Genomic DNA, 21406 nt, shown 5'->3' on the forward strand with positions numbered 1-21406 from the left:
TAAAAATCTCTGCACAGTGAAGGAAACAATCAACAAAACTGAAAGGCAAACTACTGAATGGGAGGAGACATTTGCAAATGACATATCTGATAAAAGGTTAGTATCCAAAATATATAAAGAACTTATAAAATTCAACACCCCTCCCCAAAATAATCCAGTTAAAAAATGGGCAGGAGACATGAACAGACATTTCTCCAAAGTAGACATCCAGATGGCCAACTGACAAGAAGTGCAAATCAAAACTACAATGAGCGGGGCGCCTGGGTGGCACAGTCGGTTAAGCGTCTGACTTCAGCCAGGTCAGGATCTCGCGGTCCGGGAGTTCGAGCCCCGCGTCAGGCTCTGGGCTGATGGCTCAGAGCCTGGAGCCTGTTTCCGATTCTGTGTCTCCCTCTCTCTCTGCCCCTCCCCCGTTCATGCTCTGTCTCTCTCTGTCCCAAAAATAAATAAACGTTGAAAAAAAAATTAAAAAAAAAAAAACTACAATGAGATAACACTTCATGCCTGTTAGAATGGCTAAATCAAAAACATAAGAAACAAAAGGTGTTAGTGAGGATGTGGAGAAAGGGATGGGTTGGTGGGAATGCAAACTGGTGCAGCCACTCTGGAAAACAATACACAAGTTCCTCAAAAAGTTAAAAATAGTACTACCCTATGAAAAGCAATCACACTACTGGGGATTTACAAAACAGTACCAAAACACTAATCCGAAGGATACATGCACCCCTATGTTTATAGCAGCATTATTTAAAATAGCCAAGATATGGAAGCAGCTCAAATGTCCACTGATGAATAAAGATGTATCGTATGTGTGTGTGCGTATGTGTGTGTGTGTGTGTGTGTGTAATTTGGATACTATTCAGCCATAAGAAAGAATGAAATCTTACCATTTGCAAAGACATGGATGGAGCTAGAGAGTATAATGTTAAGTGAAATAAGCCAGGCAGAAACACAAATACCATACTATTTCACTCATATAAATAGGTAATGGGGATTAAGGAGTGCACTTGTGATGAGCACTGCGTGATTAAATAAAAACTTTCAAAAAATCTACCAATTTTTCTGTTGCTTTCATTATTGTATTCATTTCTTCAATAATGACACATACCATTATATTAAAATTGTAAATGATAGCATGAGTATACCTGTTATTCACAGTTTTCAACCTAATGGTCTCATAGCTTATGACCAAAAGTTTAGTTATTGTAAGCCACATTATTCTTTATATCCTAAAGGCATCAGACTATAAATTTCATTTACTTTATTTTCTTTTTAATTTTTTAATGTTTATTTATTTTTGAGAGAGAGACAGAGTACGAGCAGGGGAGGGGCATAGAGAAAGGGAGACGGAATCCAGGAGCAGGCTCCAGGCTCTGAGCAAGCTGTCAGCACAGAGCCCGACGCAGGGCTCAAACTCACAAACCACGAGATCATGACCTGAGCCGAAGTCGGACGCTTAACCAACTGAGCCACCCAGGTGCCCTAAATTTCATTTACTTTAATGAAAAGCCACTTTGAACTATAAAAGTACAAAAGTTAAATGCATACACATATGTGCACACACATACCCACACACATGCAAACAAATATTTATTAAATACATAAAGTCAAATCCAATATATAAGCTATCACAGAACAAGAAGAGGGATCAATCCTAAAATATCAAAATCTTGATAATTGGTAAAGAAGGGTCAAATTACTATGGCAGAAATTTTTAAATTTGTTCTAGAATGACCTCTAGGAGGCTGCTGGGCCTAGCTGTCTTTGTGAAAGGTTCTTCAAACCTTCTAGGTATGAATAATTGCCAGAGCACCACAAAGAATTATTTTGTGAATTATTACACAGCACCTGAATTATTACAGAGCACCACAAAGAAAAGAAATTTTTCTAAGTAATTTTAAGAGGTTAGCGTATTCTTGATCTGAAAACCTAATAAATGAAGGATAAAAAATAGAAATCTATAAGCCAATTTTACTATTAATAAAGTTGCTAAAATTATAAATAAATCTTAGAAAAATGAATGTAGTAGCACAGCAAAAGAATACCACACCCTGATTAAGTAATTGCCAACAATTACTCTTGCCCCCAGACCATTCACCTGCTAAACATAATCCCATCATTAATGCCTCTCATTGCAGTAGTGGTTCTTAAAGAAGCAGAGTAAATAGGGGGAAGACAAGGGTAATTTGGAAAAAGAAATGTGCTCACTGTGTCAGTGCCCAAGAGGAGCCACTGTCCTATGGGCACCAGGAACTAAAATGTTTAAATGATCCTACTTTCCCCTCTTCTTTTCTAAATTTCCTAGATGCTTTGAAATACATATATTTCATTTATAATCCTAAAAAATCAATCAGAAATACTCAGAAGGAAAGCAAAAAGCATAAAAAAACAACATCGTAAATTTACCCAAATGAGGATGAGACTGGTAGTCTTTAAAATGTGAAACGAACCAAGTTTGGACTGAAGCCTTCTCATATTCCCACCAGTATTCCTATTCAGACATGGGCGTTCTTCATCACTCCAAGAACCTTCAAACAGCATTCAAATTAGGACCATCTGTCCCCAAAATTTAAACTGCTGAACAGTGTTCTCTGAAATTTTTGGAAAGGAAAAATCTGATATCTTATTCTGAGACTAGCTCAGACTTAGTTAATTAAGTTACCATCAACTTCAGCCCTCTTATCAGAGCTCCCGCTGGGTTACAGCAGTGTTGGCCAAGGTTAAGGTCATCACAATTACAGATTCTGGTTATTATTCTAAGGGTCTTCTTTATTATGAAAAGACATTAACATATGAGCAAGGGGTTCACAGTTCAAGCCAATGAAAAGTGGAAACTGTTTAAAACTGTGAGAGTACCTGTTAAGTCAAATTGCCATTAAGTTAAGGTTTATACTAAACCTCAAATTTATGGGGTATAGAGATACAATTTTACTGAGTATAGAGATGTATAATTTATGTAATTATAATGTACACATATATACACAAGTATTAATATGTATGTGTGTGTTATGACCTCAATTGTATCTCCCCCCAAATCATACGTTAAAATCTTAACATCTAGTACCTCAGAGTATGAGTGTATTTGGGGATAGGGCCTTTAAAGAGGTACCTGAGTTAAAATGAGGTCATTATGGCAGGCCCTAATCTGCTATGACTTGTGTTCTTATCAGGAGGAAAAATTTGGACACAAACATACACAGTGAAGACCATGTGAAGACACAGGGAGAAGATGACCATGGATAAGCTAAGGAGAGAGGCTTCAGGAAAAACCAACCCTGCTGACACCCTAATCTCAGACTTCCATCTCAAGAACTGTGAGAAAATTAATTTTTGTCATTTAAACCACTCAGTCTATGATACTTTGCTATGGTAGTCCTAGCAAACTAATACTGTGCATATACGTGTGTAATCTGAAACATAATTGTGACTCATGTTAACTAGAGTCACCCTTACCACATAATATCTCATTTCAGAGATTGTGTACAGTCTAAGATCCTCCCCAAGATTCTTACAAGCTCCTAGGGGCTAGTATCCTTTTAGCTTCAACCTCTTGCCTCTCCTCCATTACTTCAATTCAGACGTCATTTCACAATATCCAACTTCTGTGGCCCTTATTCTGTGCTAACCTAGGGTGGGCCTCAGGTCTCTCCATCAATTTCCATCAAGCAAAATAAAATAAAGTAAAATGCTAACAACAACCAAAAACAAAACAAAAATAAAAATCCACCTACATGCAAAGTAATCATGAACATGGCTTACTTTATTATCCCAGAAATGCAAAGAACTTAAAATTGAACTTTAGCTATCTCTGCTCTAACATAGTCCCTTAGCCATTTGCGCAAGTGGGAAATCCGGATTCTTGCCATATTTTAACGTTATAAGTCTTATTTCTCCCTCCTCCTCTTTCTTCTTCTCTTCCTCCCTCACTACCTCCTCCTTCTTTCCCCTTCTATGCCTCTCTCTCCCTCCTTCCATCCATTCTTGATATACCCTGATCTCTTTTTGACTCTTCCCCCATTCCCAGCAGTTTGCTATTACTTTTTGTGAATCTGACTTATGTTAACAGGATCCCTTTTTCTACCTCAAGTAGCTAAATTGAACTATTTTCTCAAAGACAATTCCCTTCCTCAGAAAAATTCTGGACTCAACCATTAAAGTAATACAGTTTTACCCTTGCTACATTGTATTTAGCCAAGTTTTTATAAAGAGTGAAGGTAATTCATCAAGTTGTTTTTTCACCTTGATACAAAAGAACATAACATCAATTAGATACATCATCTAATATCAATGCATTACCCATCTATATAATCTTTAAATTGACTTAGCTCTAAAACCACTATTAAACCTGTTGGAAATTATTTTTAAATTTTGCAGTCTCATTGGAATTTTTAACCACACATATGAACTCTGAACCTTATTTATTAAGCTGTCAACTGTTGCATTCAGCAAATGATTTAAACTATCATTTCAAAGAGGAGAGTTTGAAAATTAAGAACCTTTACACTTGTCACATTTTATAAGGAACACAGGAAAGAGGGCTTAATTGTACCTTTGTTCAAAAGATCTTCCACACAATTAATATGTAGTTTGCCTTTTTGAAGAATGTCAGTTTACAGTTTGAGGAAGAAAATGAAAATAAACTCTGGTTCAAATCACTTCTTAGGAAACAGGCTACTACTGCCACCTGGGGGAGGTTCTTTCTACTTCATTCAAGAAGGCCAAATGTGCTTGTCAGATGAATGAAAACAGTTCATGTTTTCCTTGTTATATCCACACAGGAAGACTTTTTAACTTTCTGCCCATGAAGTCATAAGGCATTCCAGATGTCTCCAAGATTCCTTCACACAGAAATACATACTTCACAGACTTTTTGAGAGGTACAGAAGATGAACCAGAATATAACCATACTAAGGTTTCTACATATTACATACTAAGAAGGTATTTGGAAAAGTATAGGTTATATACTAAAAAGAGAAAAAAAATAAAGTTTTCAATAACAAAATGAAACCCAAATTTTAAGCATAATGTATCTGGCCTCAACTTACAGTCAGTTGTACTCCTTTTCTGAAATATGCTATCATTAATTGATATGGAAACTACACGTGCACATATAATCACATTAGTGATTTCATCAGTTAGGATGAGATAATAAATTTCAATTCCATGGAAATAGCCAAGGGTTTTCTTAAAGAATTTTTGAATTTATGAACTAAATACTATTATAAACTCAGTATCTATTTATTGCATGAATATTACATATCTACCTTTTGAAAGTTTTGACCAAGTACTGATATGGTGCTCATCATTTACAATGGAAATAATTGTGACCATTGCTTTTGAATGTCTAGCTTGGGCTTAATAGTTGTCAATCTTGCTTTCTTTATACTATGGATAAGTGGTGACCTATCAGCAATGCCCTAAAACAAAGACTTTAATCTTGGAAATAAAGTTTCAGGAAGTATCTGTTGAAATGACTAGTCTGTCAGATGAAAAAAAAAAAAAAAAGTCAGTGCTGATTAGAGGAAGATAACTAACCATTTATAGAGAGGATTCTGGTAATAGATTAACGAAATAAAATACATACAGTATCAGTCCCAGAGTGGTACAGTAACACCGTCAGAAGGTTAAAGTTCAACCCGAGAACAACTATACCAGCTCCAGGGAAGTCTATGGAAAAAGTATTTTTAAGATTGGAAAAGGTACGTGACATACAGAAAATGTATTGGGATTCCATAATCATTATTACTTTTTAAATCATGCATTTGATTAAGGAGTAAAAAGAAATCTGAGTGACTACGGTTTAGCTGATAGGGCTGAATGAGCTGGGTGAGCTGGAATCACCTTGAGGGACTCCAAAAATGAGTATATTTTGTGTGGGGGTGTGAGGTTCCTTCAAAATGTTCATATTAGAGTCTAGGGAGGGTGGGGTGAGGGGCATTGGAGGACAAGAAAGGCCAGAAGGACATAAAACTGAATATTAGAAATACAAGTTATAAGCAAAAGTAATAAATATGCAATATTAAGTGTCCTTATTTCTAAATCAGCAATTGAGTATACTTGGCAATCGGCCTGTAGCTCTGCTTTACTGATCTAATGAAAATTATCAGTGACCTTAAAATGCTTATTTCTGCACAGATTACCTCCATGTTAGGGGCGTTGTAAATGGAATAGATTCTCTCAAGATTCTCCCTCCTAACTGAGCTACACAATGTGTTGGGCTTTACTTCCTTTATTCAAAAGCCAGTAAGTTACTATGGTGGACCATGGAAATGATTTACTAATTATTTCATAACAGAAATTACAAGCAGTTCTCATTTTCATCAGAATGCTGCCTGGTTGTAAAAAAATAGTAAACAAAAACAGAAATCTTTAACATTATTCATGTTTCATAGGGGACAAACACTCAGGAAGTCAGGAAAGATAATTTTTTGCAGATGCCACTTGTGTATTCATGGGGTGGGGAGGTGGAGAAGTATGGGATGTTATTTAAAAGGCAGGAAGGATCTGTTTCTTCCACTCTTCTGTTCCTACTTGTCCTCCAACAGTGATTAATTTTTCAATACTGCTGCTAGCCTTGTTAATGAAGTCAGAAACATCAGCACCCATTGCTAAATGGACTCACCTACCACATTGATGAGTTAACATATTCCTCCTAAACATGGTTTACATTATCTTCATGCATTTTGTTTTCCCCCCCTCATTTTCCTACAATTATTGCTTCCTCCTCTCTTCTTTATATTAAACTTCTCTCTCCTCTCCCATTGCAAACTACCAATATTCTTTCAATCTTCCTCTATCACTGTGTTGTCTACACTAACGTGGAGAACTCCTCCGTGTTTTAGCCACTATGAATGAGGGGTAAGTAAACCAAAGGTAATACCTGCAATACCCCTGGCCAAGTAAGATGCCTTACACTGGGTGAGTATAGAAGTCTAACTGCTTATGCTGACCCTTTGTTTACCCACAGACATGACAGACTCTAACAAGATGATCATCAACTTGGCCCTCTTTGGCATGACTCAGAGTGGAAAAAGTTCTGCTGGGAACATTCTTTTGGGAAGCACTGACTTCCACAGCAGCTTTTCTCCATGTTCTGTGACCAAAGATTGCTGTCTGGGCCGCAGTTGTCACCTCTGTGGCTTCATGCGTCGAGGGGGGCAAGAGATAACCCTGCAGATCCAGGTGTTGGACACTCCAGGTTATCCACACAGCAGACTGACCAAGAAGCATGTGAAACAGGAGGTCAAGGAGGCCCTGGCACATCACTTTGGGCAAGAGGGTCTCCATCTTGCACTGCTGGTCCAGAGAGCAGACATGCCTCTTTGTGGACAGGAAGTATCTGACTTAGTCCAGATGATTCAGGTAATACAAAATAGGCAATTACACTAATGCCATTATTCCTATTTGAAGGACAATTATCCTAACAGGAAAGAACTATGACAATTTGATTAAAAGAGTAGTTTAAAGCAAGTTTAAAACAAGTGCTAGTCACATAGATATGGTAAAAATTACTTGATCTTTCCCACCAAGAACCATTTTTACAATTTCCTTTAGAGGAATTCGGTTGGTAATTTTGCAGCTGGGCCATAGGACTCTACCCACCCCCCTAAAAAATAAGATGCTAACTTCAGAGGTTAACTACTGAATAAGTTTGTAAATGTGGTCTCCACTCGATCTGCATCAGAATCAACTGGGCTGTCATTAAAAATGCATATTCATCCAAGCCCCACTGAAAGAGAATCACAAGAGCAGAGCCTGGGTATATGCATTTGCATAAATTTTCCATATATTTCTTAAAAACAGCCAAGCTTAAGAACTACTAAAACTAAAATACTGACTTGCATCCATTTGATATCAAGGGGACAATCTCTTTTTTTTTTTTTTTTTCTTTTTTTGAGAGACAGAGAGAGAGAGAGGGAGCGGGGAGGGGCAGAGTGAGAGAGGGAGAGAGAATCTTAAGCAGGTTGGGGAGGGGAGCGGTCTGATGCAGGGCTGGATCTCATGACCATAGGATCGTGACCTGAGTCAAAACCAAGAGTTGGACACTTAACCAACTGAGGTACACCCCCCCCTTTTTAAGGGGACAGTATCTTACAGTTCACAAATAGGTGTTCATTCACTGATTCAATCATTGCAAACTGTATTAGATACCTGCACAGAGCTTAATGATTAGTGAACAGTACATGAGCCCTGCCCTCAAAAAAAACTTACAGTCTAGAAGAGATGAATAAACAAATATAAGACAGCACCAAAGTAGTGTAATGTATGGACAGGGGGAAAGGAGGTTTCACTCTCACTTATATCATGGCAAACATGCACAGAAGATCTATGCTTTATTTTTTAGGAAAGAAATAAAGAATTTCAGATGCTTTGTGTGCCTCATCATCTGTAGGGCCACTAACTGATCTATGATAGCCAAGAGAAGACCACAGGGACCTCAGTGTGAACATAAATAACATATGCCACCTTTGCCTAGTGGTCCATTCACGTTTGTTTGTTCGTTTATTATAAGTCACTATCTTGGAAGCTTGTTCAGCTAGTCTAGGAGAGGAGCTGAAGATAGGGAGAGGTTCTGGGTATGGCTATAACTAGGAGATGGAGGGAGTAATACTTGCATACAGTATAGACATATATGAACCAGGCCCATGTAAAGCCAACAATTCCTGGAAACTGCTCATTGAGCTGCTCCATTCCATTCAGTGTCTTGATTCTCTAGTCTGGGGCCAACCAAATTTAGCTGCTGGACTTGACTAGCATTACTCAGTAGACTTGCTTAGTCATTGAGATAAGAGAACTCATCATTACTAGAAGCTCTACAGGTAAATTACATGGTGAATAGAGAGCAGACATTTCTCTGATCATGATGTAGGGTTTGTTACACTTAAAAAGACAGTATACTTAGCTTCAAAGGAATATTTTCTTCCCTTTAACTACTAAAAGCATAAGGTTGTTCTAAATGACACATTTTTTTTTCAGTAACTGCATGTTTCTAAAAATGAAAAAGAAAACATATCACAAAAAACTAGCGGAAAAAAATAGGGTGACAAGAGCATAAAAAAATAATCCTCATCATCCAACTCCTGAAAAATCAAGGACATGCTGTACAAAAGTAGAGAAGATGATTGCAATTAAGAAACAATGTGTAATCTAAGAAAACCCACAAACCTCCCCTAAACTATGAAAGCCTGCATGTCAAACAATATTTCTGATAGAAACCAGATAGGGGAGAAACCTGTTGCTATTCCATCAGTGTAATTTTTTTTAAATGTATATATTTATTTTGAGAGAGAGAGAGAGAGAGAGAGAGAGAGAGAGAGAGAGAGAGAGAGAGGAGGGGCAAAGGGAGAGTGAGAGCAAGAGAATATCAAGCAGACTCCATACTATCAGCACAGAGTCCGATGTGGGGCTCAAACCCACCAACCACGAGATCATCACCTGAACCAAAATCGAAAGTCAGACGCTCAATTGATTGGGCCACCTAGGCACCCCACCATCAGTGTAATTTTTAAACAAGTTTTAAAATTCATTTAAAGCTGCCATTAAATAAACATTTGGCTTAAAGTATAGGTGGATGTAACTCAGTAAATTCAGTAAGTGCACGAATATTTCTCAAAAACTAACCTCTCTCCTTATGCCTCCAAATTTTTCTCTATGCTGGTACTATGCTTGGCCAACAGGGGCATTTTAAAAGGCATACATTTTAAAAACAGATTTTGTTTTCCAGTTTTAGGATATAGAACACTACTGTAATCCCCTATTTTTTATACAAGAGAAGTTGATTCATACATGTCTCTCTCATCTTTGAAAAAGGTATCTGGCATACAGCCATCTTCTCCTACCACTGCCTTCCTTAAGCCAGTGTCCAGGTCATGACTTAAAGGCAGGGAGGAGATAGGCTAGAGTAAAACTCAGATTCAGAATTTTTTTTTTTTTCTAAAATAAATATCTTTTCCCTCCCAGGAAAACTCAGCAGCCAAGATTTTAGTAATCTTTAGAGGGGCCCATGACCCCTGGGAGGCACTGCAGTCCTATTCTGGGCTTCCATCATAATTTTTGGTTGAAGATCGCCTATGCACAAGCTGGCTGTTTATGACCTTCTTCCTGAAGGTGCTTAAGTAACTGGTGGCAGCCATCTGGATATGCTCACAGATTGGGAGCAGCTGCAGAATGTCTGAATATTCAACAGGACCAACAGCTGTTAGGAAGGAGCAAGGAGTTGTTAAGGTCCTCTGGTTCCAGACACACCCTGGACTGCTTTTTCTTCCTGGTTTATGCAAAATGGGGAATGGAATATCTGCCTTCTCCCCTTTCCTCTCCTCCTTTCTGGGGGCGCTGCTCCCTGTCATGGAAGGGGTCAACAACGCCAATGCCAGAAAAGTAACCTCTTCTTTCCTGTACCTCCCTATTCCCTCTTTAAATGTCTCTTTTAATTTGTGCTCTTAATATTTTTTAGAGGGGTTATAGGCTGCCAGCTATGACAAATGAAACATTTCCCCAAATGATCCCTTTTTCTTTATTTATGTTAGGCCTTCGTAATTTATAGCAAAATGGTGGAGATGTCAGTGAGTCATCTCTCCGAAACTGGAAAATAAAGGGAATGATTCATCTAAATATTATCTATCACTTGAATGTTATTTAAAAATTCACAAGTAATGAATCAGAGAATACAGAATAAAGTTACCTTAAGAAAAGTTCTAGCAAGCAGCCAAACTGCACAAGGAATTGAATCCAGGAATTGACTAAAATCCAAATTCTTTCCACCATCAGGGCATCATGTGTTCTTACTAATACACAATCAGGTTTCAAGCATGTATTTTTGATTTAGACTGAACTCAAATGTTGATGTTATAGGTGTGTGTGTATACAAAAGGCTCAGAAAGGCCAGTGTAAGGCCTGAAAATACTTAACAAACATAATGGGCTTAGTTGTTTAATACCATTTAGTTGAAAAATAAGCCTTGTTACAATTGTAGATATATGACTAAAAATGTTACTAAGAGTTTCTTGGCTTGATTTCCTCACTTATAAAATGGGGATAATTTTACCTATGTTAAAATTTTTTTGGGTTATATTTAATGAATATAATGTGCTTGGCATTGTGCCTGACTTACAGTAGGTTCGCAGAAAATTACTACCATTGTTATCATTTTTATTATTGTCACTACACAAATTATAATGAGTCCTTATTCAAATGAATTACTAGATTATGAGCAACCTATTAATAGAGGTTAAGAGAACAGGTTCTATAGTAAGATATACTTGTGTTCAAGTTTCGGCTTACTTGTTTTGTGACCTTGGGCAAGTAATTTCTCTAGATTTCAATCTCTTAATTGGTAAAGTGGGAAAACAGCAGTGTCTCCTTTACTGCGTTATTTTCAGGACTAATTTCATATTATAACAGTAAATTAACTCAGACACTAGCACAAGGCAAGTGCACACCAAATGTTAGCTATGGTCATAATTTTGTTAGTATCTGTCTTATGCTAAAATTAGGACATGTTATTTGTAGCCTTCTTTGGGATTTTCTTGATAGATTTCAGAAGAAAATCAGAGTGAAATCAAGCATACACAGCCCTGATGTATAAGAATTTCCTTATTAATTTAGAAAAAAAAATCTGGGAAGAAAATTCACTGGCTTACTAAGGTTAAAGTGAGAAGCTCTCATTTAGTGGGAAAGACATGGGCCTGGCAGTGAGGGGACCTCTGTCACAGGCCCAGGCCTTCCAACAATCAGCTGTGCGGCTTTGGCAAAGTCATTTAACATCAAAAGTCCACAATATCCTCATCTGTAAAATAAGGCAATTTGGACACATGATCTCTAAGGCTGAATATTCTCTGCATCTAACAACGTCTTATCATTCAGTTCTCTGAGAAGGTAATGTGGTGCTTTAAGTGGGATGAGAGTAAGGGAATAGTATGAAATATAAAGAATGGTCCTTATTGTCCTCCTGTTCCATGATAATTTTTCTCTCAGTTGATGTAATAGTTGGCTTTTTAAAATTTCCCCCCGAAAAAGTCCAGATGCTATGATTTCATCAACCACAAACAAATGGGGCAGGGCTGGTGAGGTCCTGGGAAAATGAACATAATTCCTGGAAAACAAAGTTTATATCCTAACTAGTTGTCCCAAAAGGACTAGATGGACTCATACCCATTAGCACTCTGAAACCAAACAATTCATGATTGATTGTAACATTTCCATCTAGCTTAGTACTACATTTAAATTATTAACACCAGATAACTTACATTAACTTATCTTGCTCTTGGATTTTTATGTGAGGTATCAATCAACTGTGATTATTCTTTCTCTGGGTCCACAGAGAACACGTTTGGCCACTAACACGATGACTATACACCAAGCGACACTACTTTCAAATAGTCAACTATTTTGCAGCCAAAAATCAATCTAAAGATTATAAGCTAAGTCAACCATTCCCTTCTATTTTTGGCAGTAACTCAAAAGTGCAATTTCTCTCACAGTTTAGGACATGAGCATCCTTTCATAAATAATTATCAACATGTAAAAACTTCTGAGTGTTTGAACACATGGACTTTTAAGTGGTGTCGCACTTATAGATCCATTTTCCTTAGGTGGTTTAACTCATTTTTCCTGAATGTTATTATAGTTTAAAGTATAGGAAATGTCTGGTGGAGACAAAAACAGAATGTGTTAACGTTACAACCCAGAAAATCAGGAACTAAAGACATACCGTGAAAGTTATACCATTTAATGCAGTAAGTACTAACCAGCAAGAGAAGAATTCTATATTCTATAACTCAGGAAGGGACCACTTGAGCCAAACAGTTTATTTAGCATGAATTTTTATTATAGTGATGTTTTAAAAATATTTAATGATAAATGTGGTTCATGCATCAACCAACACCCAGAGGGTAGGCTTGGGGGTAGCACTCAAGAGGCTAAGGTGTCTATTTATTAACTTGAATTAAACATTTCAATATCATAACAATCAATATAAACACATCAATCATGTACTTGGTGAATATCAGAACTGGCTCTAAATTTGAGAAACTTTCAGAGATAAGAACATTCAAGGATTAATAATTACACTTTATAGAAATAAAGGCCCAGTACTATACAATTCCCAATAATGCTCAATCAGTCTCTTTACTTGGTGTGTCTTCACAGTCTGATAACTCTCTTCTTGATGCCTACACTCAAGGCTTCATCACATGCTAGAAACTCATGCTGACCCCTTCCTCTACGCTCACTTTCCACCTCCACCCCAAATTGGGCTAAATGTCTGCCTCTAAAGGACCAATATATTTTCTATCACAATACCTGTAATTAAACCAAATTGAAAGTATTTTCTTTCCTGCCTGCCCCTCTTCCTCAGTTTTAAGTTTAGGTAGTACAAACAATTCTCCACTAGACATAAGCAGAAAGTTTATCTGTCATGGTCCACTCTTTGTCCCTGGAACAAAGTAAACCCCCAATAAATATTTGCAGAAGGAATAAATCACCTAGAATTCTTTTTAAAGTTCAAATTCCCAGGATCCATCCCTAAAGATACTGATGCATTTTTAGCAAGCATCCCAAGTGGTTCTGATGTAAATAACCCAAGAATCTTTTTATTCCCAGAATCTAAATCTATTTAGCACTTCATTAATTTTTCAGCCATTTGTATTAATTTGCTAGGGCTGTTGTAACAAGGCTGCACTACCTGGGTGGCTTTTAAGTAACAGAAATTTATTGTCTTTCAATAAATTTGGAGGCTAGAAGTCTGAAATGAATGTTAGCAGGGTTAGTTCCTTCTGAAGGCTATAAGTAAAGAATCTATCCGAGAGTTCTGTCCTTGGCTTATGGATGACTGTCTTTATGTTTACATGGCATTTTCCCTTTATTCTTATCTTTGTCCAAATTGCTGTTTTATAAGGACACCAATCACATTGGATTAGAGGCCCACTCACAATGACCCTATTGTCAAATAAAGTCACATTCTGAGGTATTAGGATTTCAACATATGAATTTGGAGGGGGGTGGGTACACAATTCAACTCACAACACTAGTTTATTTTGCAATGCTTTGATCTTCTCTCACAAGGAACATGTTACAACATACTGAATATGACAAATTTTGCTATGTCACTTTTAGGTAAAATGTGATGTTGAAATTACACATATATTAGATTTACACAAGAATTATCTTTTTTACAAGTTAGGTTAGTTAAGATTTTGCTAATTTGTGTTCTGAAGGCACATAAGAACATGCCAACTAAAGTACTTTTTAAAAAATCCTTTTGTAAAGTTTAGAATCTGTTAAAAATAATTATTCATTGAATGTACTGATCTTAAATTTTCAATTCAGATTTTCTTCAAGCAGGCCATTTTTAGAATTAGATATATATAATTATTCTATGGTATAGACAAATTTTAAACAGATATGAGGAAAATTTTGGACTTACTCACTGAGAAAAGTGTTTCTGAATTTAAAACACAAAATGCAGACTACATGCAAACCCATGAGAACTACAGAACAAAAGAGAAATTTTATAGGAAAGTACCACTTTATGTTCCAAAGATTAAACTTCAAAACTAAAGACTCAAACACAAATAAATAAAACCCTAAACTTTCTATTTGAGATGACAGTGAGGTCTACATTCCAAATTAATCCAACCAATATCTACTGAGAGTTTACAATGTGCCAAAGCTTTGACTTACATAGTAAGGCATAGACTCTGCCTTCCAAAAGCTACTGGTCAAGTTAGAGAGATAAATGTGTAAACAAATAGTCTGATAAATGCCAGACTGTGCCAGGAATTTAGTTGGTAACCGTGGTCTCAAGATGTTTAAATATATTGTCCCACAGTTGCCGTATTTTCTATTATTTACATGTCTTGACTCCTTATTCCCTTCCTCCTCCCTTCCTTCCTTTCCTTCTTCCCTTTTCTCTCTTCCTTTCATTTTCAGTTTTTCAGTCTTACAAATACCAATCCTGTATTTGTTACATACATTGAAAATAGTTTCCCAAACCATCTTTCAATTTTCTCAAGAATTTTTAAACCAGTTTGTCCTGATATCCCTCTATGGATTTGTATTCAACCTCTCTATAAATCAGTTTCTCCATATTTAATGGAAATAATACTAGTATCTTCCACAAAGCATTATGTTGAATTTCAAAATAAATAAAGCATGTAAAGTACCTAGCATAATATCTAGCACTAAATAGTAGTTGTTCTTCCTTCCTTCTTCTGATTACTAGAGGTCCTGGATATTTCTTGTTATGTTCACTCCTAAGTATTTTATATCTTTCCAAAAACTCAAAAATAAATAAAACCCTAATAAACTTTCTATTTGAGATGATGGTGAGGATCTAAATTCCAAACTGCTATTATAAACTGGTAGCAGATTTGAAAATATTTTGATAATGAGAATATTTGGAATGAATGGAATGTCATTTTACTTTCACAATGCCATGATTTCATATAACTTTGTAAATATTTTAAAAAGTTAAATGGTTATTCCTAGACACCTTCCATATTGTATGAACAATTTGCCACATGCTGGCAATTCTGCTTTACATCAGCTTATTTTCACCAAACAAGAATTTATTATATAACCAACTTCCATATATCACTAAACAAAGGAACACCAGTCTTCAATGTTTTTCAACCACAGTAGAGGAAGTCATCTGATAAATTGGACTTGATTCTAAGCATGTGAAGAGGATGCGAGTGAATCACAATAATACTTTGTAGCTGTTTCAAATCACTAAATGTAATTTGATCTTAACTTTTCCATTGTATGATATCTGACTAATCAATAGATTGTAACCAGATTATATAATTACAAATCCTTAGAAGACACTTTTGGTTATCATGATAACACATTTCTACAAAAAGAATACGACAATTCCCGTGGCCCAAGTCCTCTGACTTAAAGGAATTCAGTGGTTCTAACAGTTCTAGGTTGGCAGGCAAGTAGAAATTATTGCTGAATGTTATAAATGTAATTGTATCATATGCAGCATTAATAACATGCAGTTCTGAAATTGTGTATCCATAAATTGTAAGAGCAAAATGAAATGCAGAATTAAAGCCTTTTTTTTAAACAAAATCCACCCATCTCTCTCCATTTACTTACATTATTTGACCCCATCTTCACTTTCCATTGCATATATCAATTTTTAGTAACATAATGACATCCAGATCTGTTGCCTATGTTGGACCATAATTCCTTTGCTGGTGTTTGAGGAATATAGGCCAAGGCAAATAGCCATTTAACTTTCTCTCTCTTTCAGGAACTTCTAGGACATGCTTGGAAGAATTACACTGCCATTCTTTTCACCCATGCAGAAAAAATAGAAGAGGCTGGGTTCAGTGAAGATAAATACTTGCATGAGGCCTCCGATACACTGCTAACCCTGCTAAATTCTGTACAGCGCAGATATATTTTCCAGTATAAAAAAGGAAACTCACTTAATGAACAAAGAATAAAAATCTTAGAAAGAATCATGGAATTTATAAAAGAAAATTGTTACCAAGTTCTTACCTTTAAATAAAATTTAGATAAAGGGAAAAGAGCTTTGGGCTTTAGAGTCAGAAACCTTGTTTCAAAAGTGCCTTTGTCAGAATGGTTGAGGACTGTCAGAATTCCCATAGCCTGCTACTGAGAGTGTACAATGGTATAACCACTTTGGACAACTGTTTGGCTGTTAAAAAGAAATTAAAGGAAACAAGACTTCTAATGAAAATCCTATGACACAGCAATTGCCCTATAATTATATATCCAGCAGAAATGTGTAGATTTGTACACTAAAAGACATGTATGTACAAGAATGCTCTTGGTAATACTATTCATAATAGCCAAATAGCTACCAGTAATTATCCAAAAGTCCATTAACAGGAATATAAGATAAGAAAATTGAGGTATATTGAATGGAGTATTTATATAATAATGAGAATGAGCAAACTACAACCACATGAATTGTCCAAACATAAAATTGAATGAAACAGTATATACTATATTATTCCATTTGTATAAAGTTCGAAAACAGTCAAAACTGATGTAATATAAACTACTCTGATGTTAGAAGGAGAGGTCACTCTTAGGGAGGGGACAGTGAGCATGCACTGGGCAGCTTCTGAGAGTCTGGTAATATTTAGTTTTTTGATCTGGAGGTTGGTTTGAGTACTCACTTTGTAAAAATTCAATAAACACTTTTGATTCATAAACTGTTTAGTATATATATTTGAATGAAATTTAAGATGAATCAATTATTATCTATATTTTAAAAACTAGTTCCACCAATTACTTGATGCTAGACAACGAAAATTATTTAATCCTGTGAAAGGCCTCATCTGGAATATCTAATGGATAGTTACTATAATGATGCTCAATAAATGTTAACTTTCTTTTCCACTTTTTTATAACCTGTGGTTCGTATTTAGGGTTGCAAATATAGGTAAAAATTCAGAGCCAAGCCCTGCAGCACAAACAAGGGTAACAATATTACTGTATTAACCAAATAAGAATAAAGCCTGGACTTAAAGAGGCCTCCTCTACCTTGTAAGGTTGGTCATGTTGGCTTAGTAGAGACGATGGTCTAAAAGGCAGCAGAGAGGACCGAAGGAAAATAATTTTAGTCAATCATAGCCAAGTCTACCACCAAATCAAAATTGGATCATCCTCATGTTTAACACTGGTATATGAGCTTTATAATTTATAAAACTTTCACTAAAATAGTGAAATTAATTTGTAAGTTGTTTTAAGTGTGCAATTCACTGTATTCCTATTAGAAACAGGATTGTAGCTCATGATTATCCTCCCAGACTAGTCCTCATAAGCCTACTTAATGCTTAATTTTACCTGAACTCTAGCACAAATGGTATTAGAAAGCCTAACACCAAAATTTGTAAAATGCTTCTATGTGAAAGCATAATTCGAATTCCAACTTGAAACAATATCTCTATTTCTCTGCAGGGCCCAATAACGGGGCTGAGTTTAAGAACTAAATAGGAATTGACACTTCCCCAGGGGTTGCTCCCTTCGTGACAGATAATGAGATTTGAGGCTGCAAAGCTGAAACTGAAGTGAGTGGCGAAGGGAGTGGAAAATTCAGGTATTAAGTCCTTCATATCTTTCATTCATGTGACATCAGCTAACTCTTCTAGGATATAAAGAATACTAGTTTCAGGAAAGATAGGTTGTGGAGAACATTCAGGGGTTCAAGACCTCTGAGGCCAACCTGATTAATACAGGAAAGGTGCCTCCAGTTTCAAAGAGGAAGACTTCTGTGATGTTTTCCCCTAAATTGTTTTATATTTGTGTGTGTACACACACACACACACACACACACACACACACACACACACACATATATAAACATATGTACATTTACATAACTCCCTAATTGTGATATGACATATTTGACTTTCTTTTAGTAGTCTTCTACTCTGCTTTTTTGGTCCGCTTTTACCTCTCTCCTCCTTCCATCTCTCCTCTTCATGCACATCAGCCAATTAGAGAGAGTTCATGTCAACAAAGAGCACCATTCATATTTTCCTGCTAGTCCAAGTAATCACACATGGTGTACACACAAACACATGGAGGACTTTTGCTTTTAAGAAACATTTCATATCATACTCTCTACAACATCTTTTTTTCACTTAATACAACCTCATAAAAATTCCTCCAACTCTAAAAAGTAGCTTAAATTCATCCCTTTTTACATTTCAGTGTATTTATAACAATTTGTACAACTACTCCTCTATTGACGTGCACTCCAGTTTTTGTCACCAAGAGTCATGCTCTGACAACTATTCGTGTGTGTGTGTGTGTGCATAAGATTGACGTTTTCCTGTAAGTTGTATTTCCAAGAGTGGAGTTTCTGGGTTGAGGTATACATACCTTTTAATTTCAATATATTTTACCCAGTTTCTCTTCATAGTGTCACAAACTTTATTTACACCAACATTTGAGTACCCTTTCCTATATTTTTGTCATCAGTTGGTGTTATCACCTTAAATACCTACTGCTAACACCAGTTTGATAAATGTTAAATTATCTTACCTTAATTTGCATTTCCCAAACTACTATTCAATTAGACTATCTTTATAAGCACGCTGCTCATTTAGATTTGCTCCTCTATGAATTGTCTCTTCACATTTTCCTTTTTATCATTTTCCTATTGGATTACTTCTTATAATGATTCTTTGCTTGACCAAAACTTTAGTCAGGCTTAAACGTCTTCTAGTCCCGCCTGTGCATTTCCTTGTAAAATCTAGTCTTAGCAAGAATTCTGATACATTAGTTAAACCAGAACCCTCGACCCTCAGTATCTGATCAGGTTCCTCATCCTCCATCAACTCCAAAGTGACCACTGATTCCCCACCCTGCTCCTTGGGGTGTAAATTCATATCCTTGTCAATTCTCACACTTGGCTGTGCAATATCTGGAGTTAAATCCAATCTCTCTCCCGACTCTAACATCCCACTGCAGTAGTACTTATACCGATCTACACAATCCTGAATAAAGTCTGCCTTATCATCTTTAACAAGTGTCACTGAATATTTTTTTTAACACTCCCTGCTTGGCAAAATAGAAGAGCTCTCTGGACACTACGGATATTAGTCTTCCATCTGTCTTTCACATTGCTATTTTTTCCCTTCTATTATTTATCCCTTAACTTCATGAGAATTTATGCCAAACTAAATTTGTGAATTTTCTTATACTCATATACTTCTCTGTATTTGATACAAGATGCGGTTTTAGTTTCATTTCTTTCAGATGGGTAATCAATTATACTTTCTCTAATTTACTAAATAATTCATCCTTTTCCTACTGAAGATAGACAGACTGAGGTAGGTAGATATATATAGAGAAAGATATCTCCTTTATTTCTGGATCTATTCTGGATTCTTATTTCTTTCTGTTATCTATTTTATACCGCCGATACGAGAATGATTTAATTAAAATGTCTCTGTATCATTCCCTGATATCTAGAACAAGTTTCTCTTATTTGAAAATATTTTGCTAGATATTCTCAGGCATTCATTTATGTATTTTTTTAGATTTTTCCTAATTAAAAAAACTTGTGTCATGAAAAATATTTTGTGATATTAAATTCTCCCATGCAAGCATATTGGATGTTTCTCCATCATACTTTATGTTTAATTATTTTATATTACTGTATTTCTTACAGTTTTCTTTTCCTTTACCAAATCAGTTTTGCTGATCCTTGATAATTTCAAAGTTCTACTCTGATATGCATTAAGGATTATTTCCTTACTTCTGAATTCAGAATCAAGCACTATTTGTTTGACAAGGTAACAACTACTTCCCTAAGAACTTTCTTTCCATAGAGCATTATGCCCTCACCAACTAAGGTAAGACCTGTAGAACACTTTCATTTTCTCCCTATCCTTATCTCCTTCCCATGTCCTACCTAGGAAAGAGGGCTTTGGAATGCTTCTCCTTTCCCCCTATTACCAGATTTTGCTAAGACATTTAATTCAAGATTTTCCTGACAGATTGCCCCTTCTGTTCAAAAGTACTTTCTTACCAACTACATTGACCATTCCTGGTAATTTATCATTTTCTCTTTCAACTTAATATACAAATATTAGAAGGTCCATTGCTCACCACTGTTTCCATCTTCCCTCATCTTTCTTGTCAGTGTGTTTTCCCTAATATACTCTTAATTCTAGTACAGTATCCAAGAGGCATTAAACTCCAGACTTGTTCTTCCATGTACCCTTATGCAGCAGCAATTCTAACTCCTCATAATAATCAGCATAGTGCATGTAGAGAAGTAAGTTGTTAGTTGGTAGTGGGGTAGTTGAATCAAAAGTATGGTGAGACACCACAGTGAACCTCTTGTTGCTGTGCTGTACTCTACTTGAAGTTGGGTTGTTTAGCTTTTTTTTTTTTTTTTTTTGATGACAGTACATGTGTACCCATTGAATAAACTAATCATAACTGGAGATAATTACAACTTGTGACAAAAGAACCATGTGACCAAAATTAGCTCTACGTAAAAGAAATGATATCCAGAAAGTTCATCTTTGGTGTCCTGCTACCTATCCCATTAGTCCATAATTTGCAATCTTCCCTCATGTCCCTTCAGAGGCCCAAACTATATGCTATTCTCACCTGGAAGACAAAATTCTCTACCAAACTTTGTATTTGAAAGTTTTGAACATTTTAGAGGACTGGAAGATGGTATACTTGATATTTTTGTGTAGCTGAGTTTAGAGTCTCATTAGCACATACCATCTTGGGACATTGGTGATTCACCCCTAATACTCATTAGCTCTGACCTTTACTAGGTTAATTCTTCTAAATAGATTACCTCAATTAGCAATTTCAGATTTGCTTTTACTTATGTTTATACTCTGCCATATTTTTCATTAAGAATTTGTTTAGATTTTCTGTTCTACTGTGTTTC

The 21406-nt window shown here is 36.0% G+C and overlaps 1 protein-coding gene across 1 annotated transcript; it reads left to right on the forward strand.

Annotated features, from left to right (window-relative positions):
* The first annotated feature begins 6969 nt into the window (after positions 1-6969).
* GIMD1 (GIMAP family P-loop NTPase domain containing 1) lies at positions 6970-16519 on the forward strand. The gene is made up of 2 exons (XM_011281812.4): positions 6970-7362; positions 16259-16519. The coding sequence occupies exons 1-2, from the start codon at positions 6970-6972 to the stop codon at positions 16517-16519; spliced, it is 654 nt and encodes a 217-aa protein (XP_011280114.4).
* The last annotated feature ends 4887 nt before the right edge of the window (positions 16520-21406 follow it).

The sequence above is a fragment of the Felis catus genome, chromosome B1 (genome assembly GCF_018350175.1).
Source record: "Felis catus isolate Fca126 chromosome B1, F.catus_Fca126_mat1.0, whole genome shotgun sequence".
Taxonomy (NCBI): domain Eukaryota; kingdom Metazoa; phylum Chordata; class Mammalia; order Carnivora; family Felidae; genus Felis; species Felis catus.

Bases quoted from the DNA above. Each gene is read 5' to 3' on its own strand.
- GIMD1 (XM_011281812.4), top strand. From the start codon at position 6,970: ATGACAGACTCTAACAAGATGATCATCAACTTGGCCCTCTTTGGCATG. The intron at 7,363-16,258 runs GTAATACAAAAT...TCTCTCTTTCAG, and splicing joins ACTTAGTCCAGATGATTCAG to GAACTTCTAGGACATGCTTG.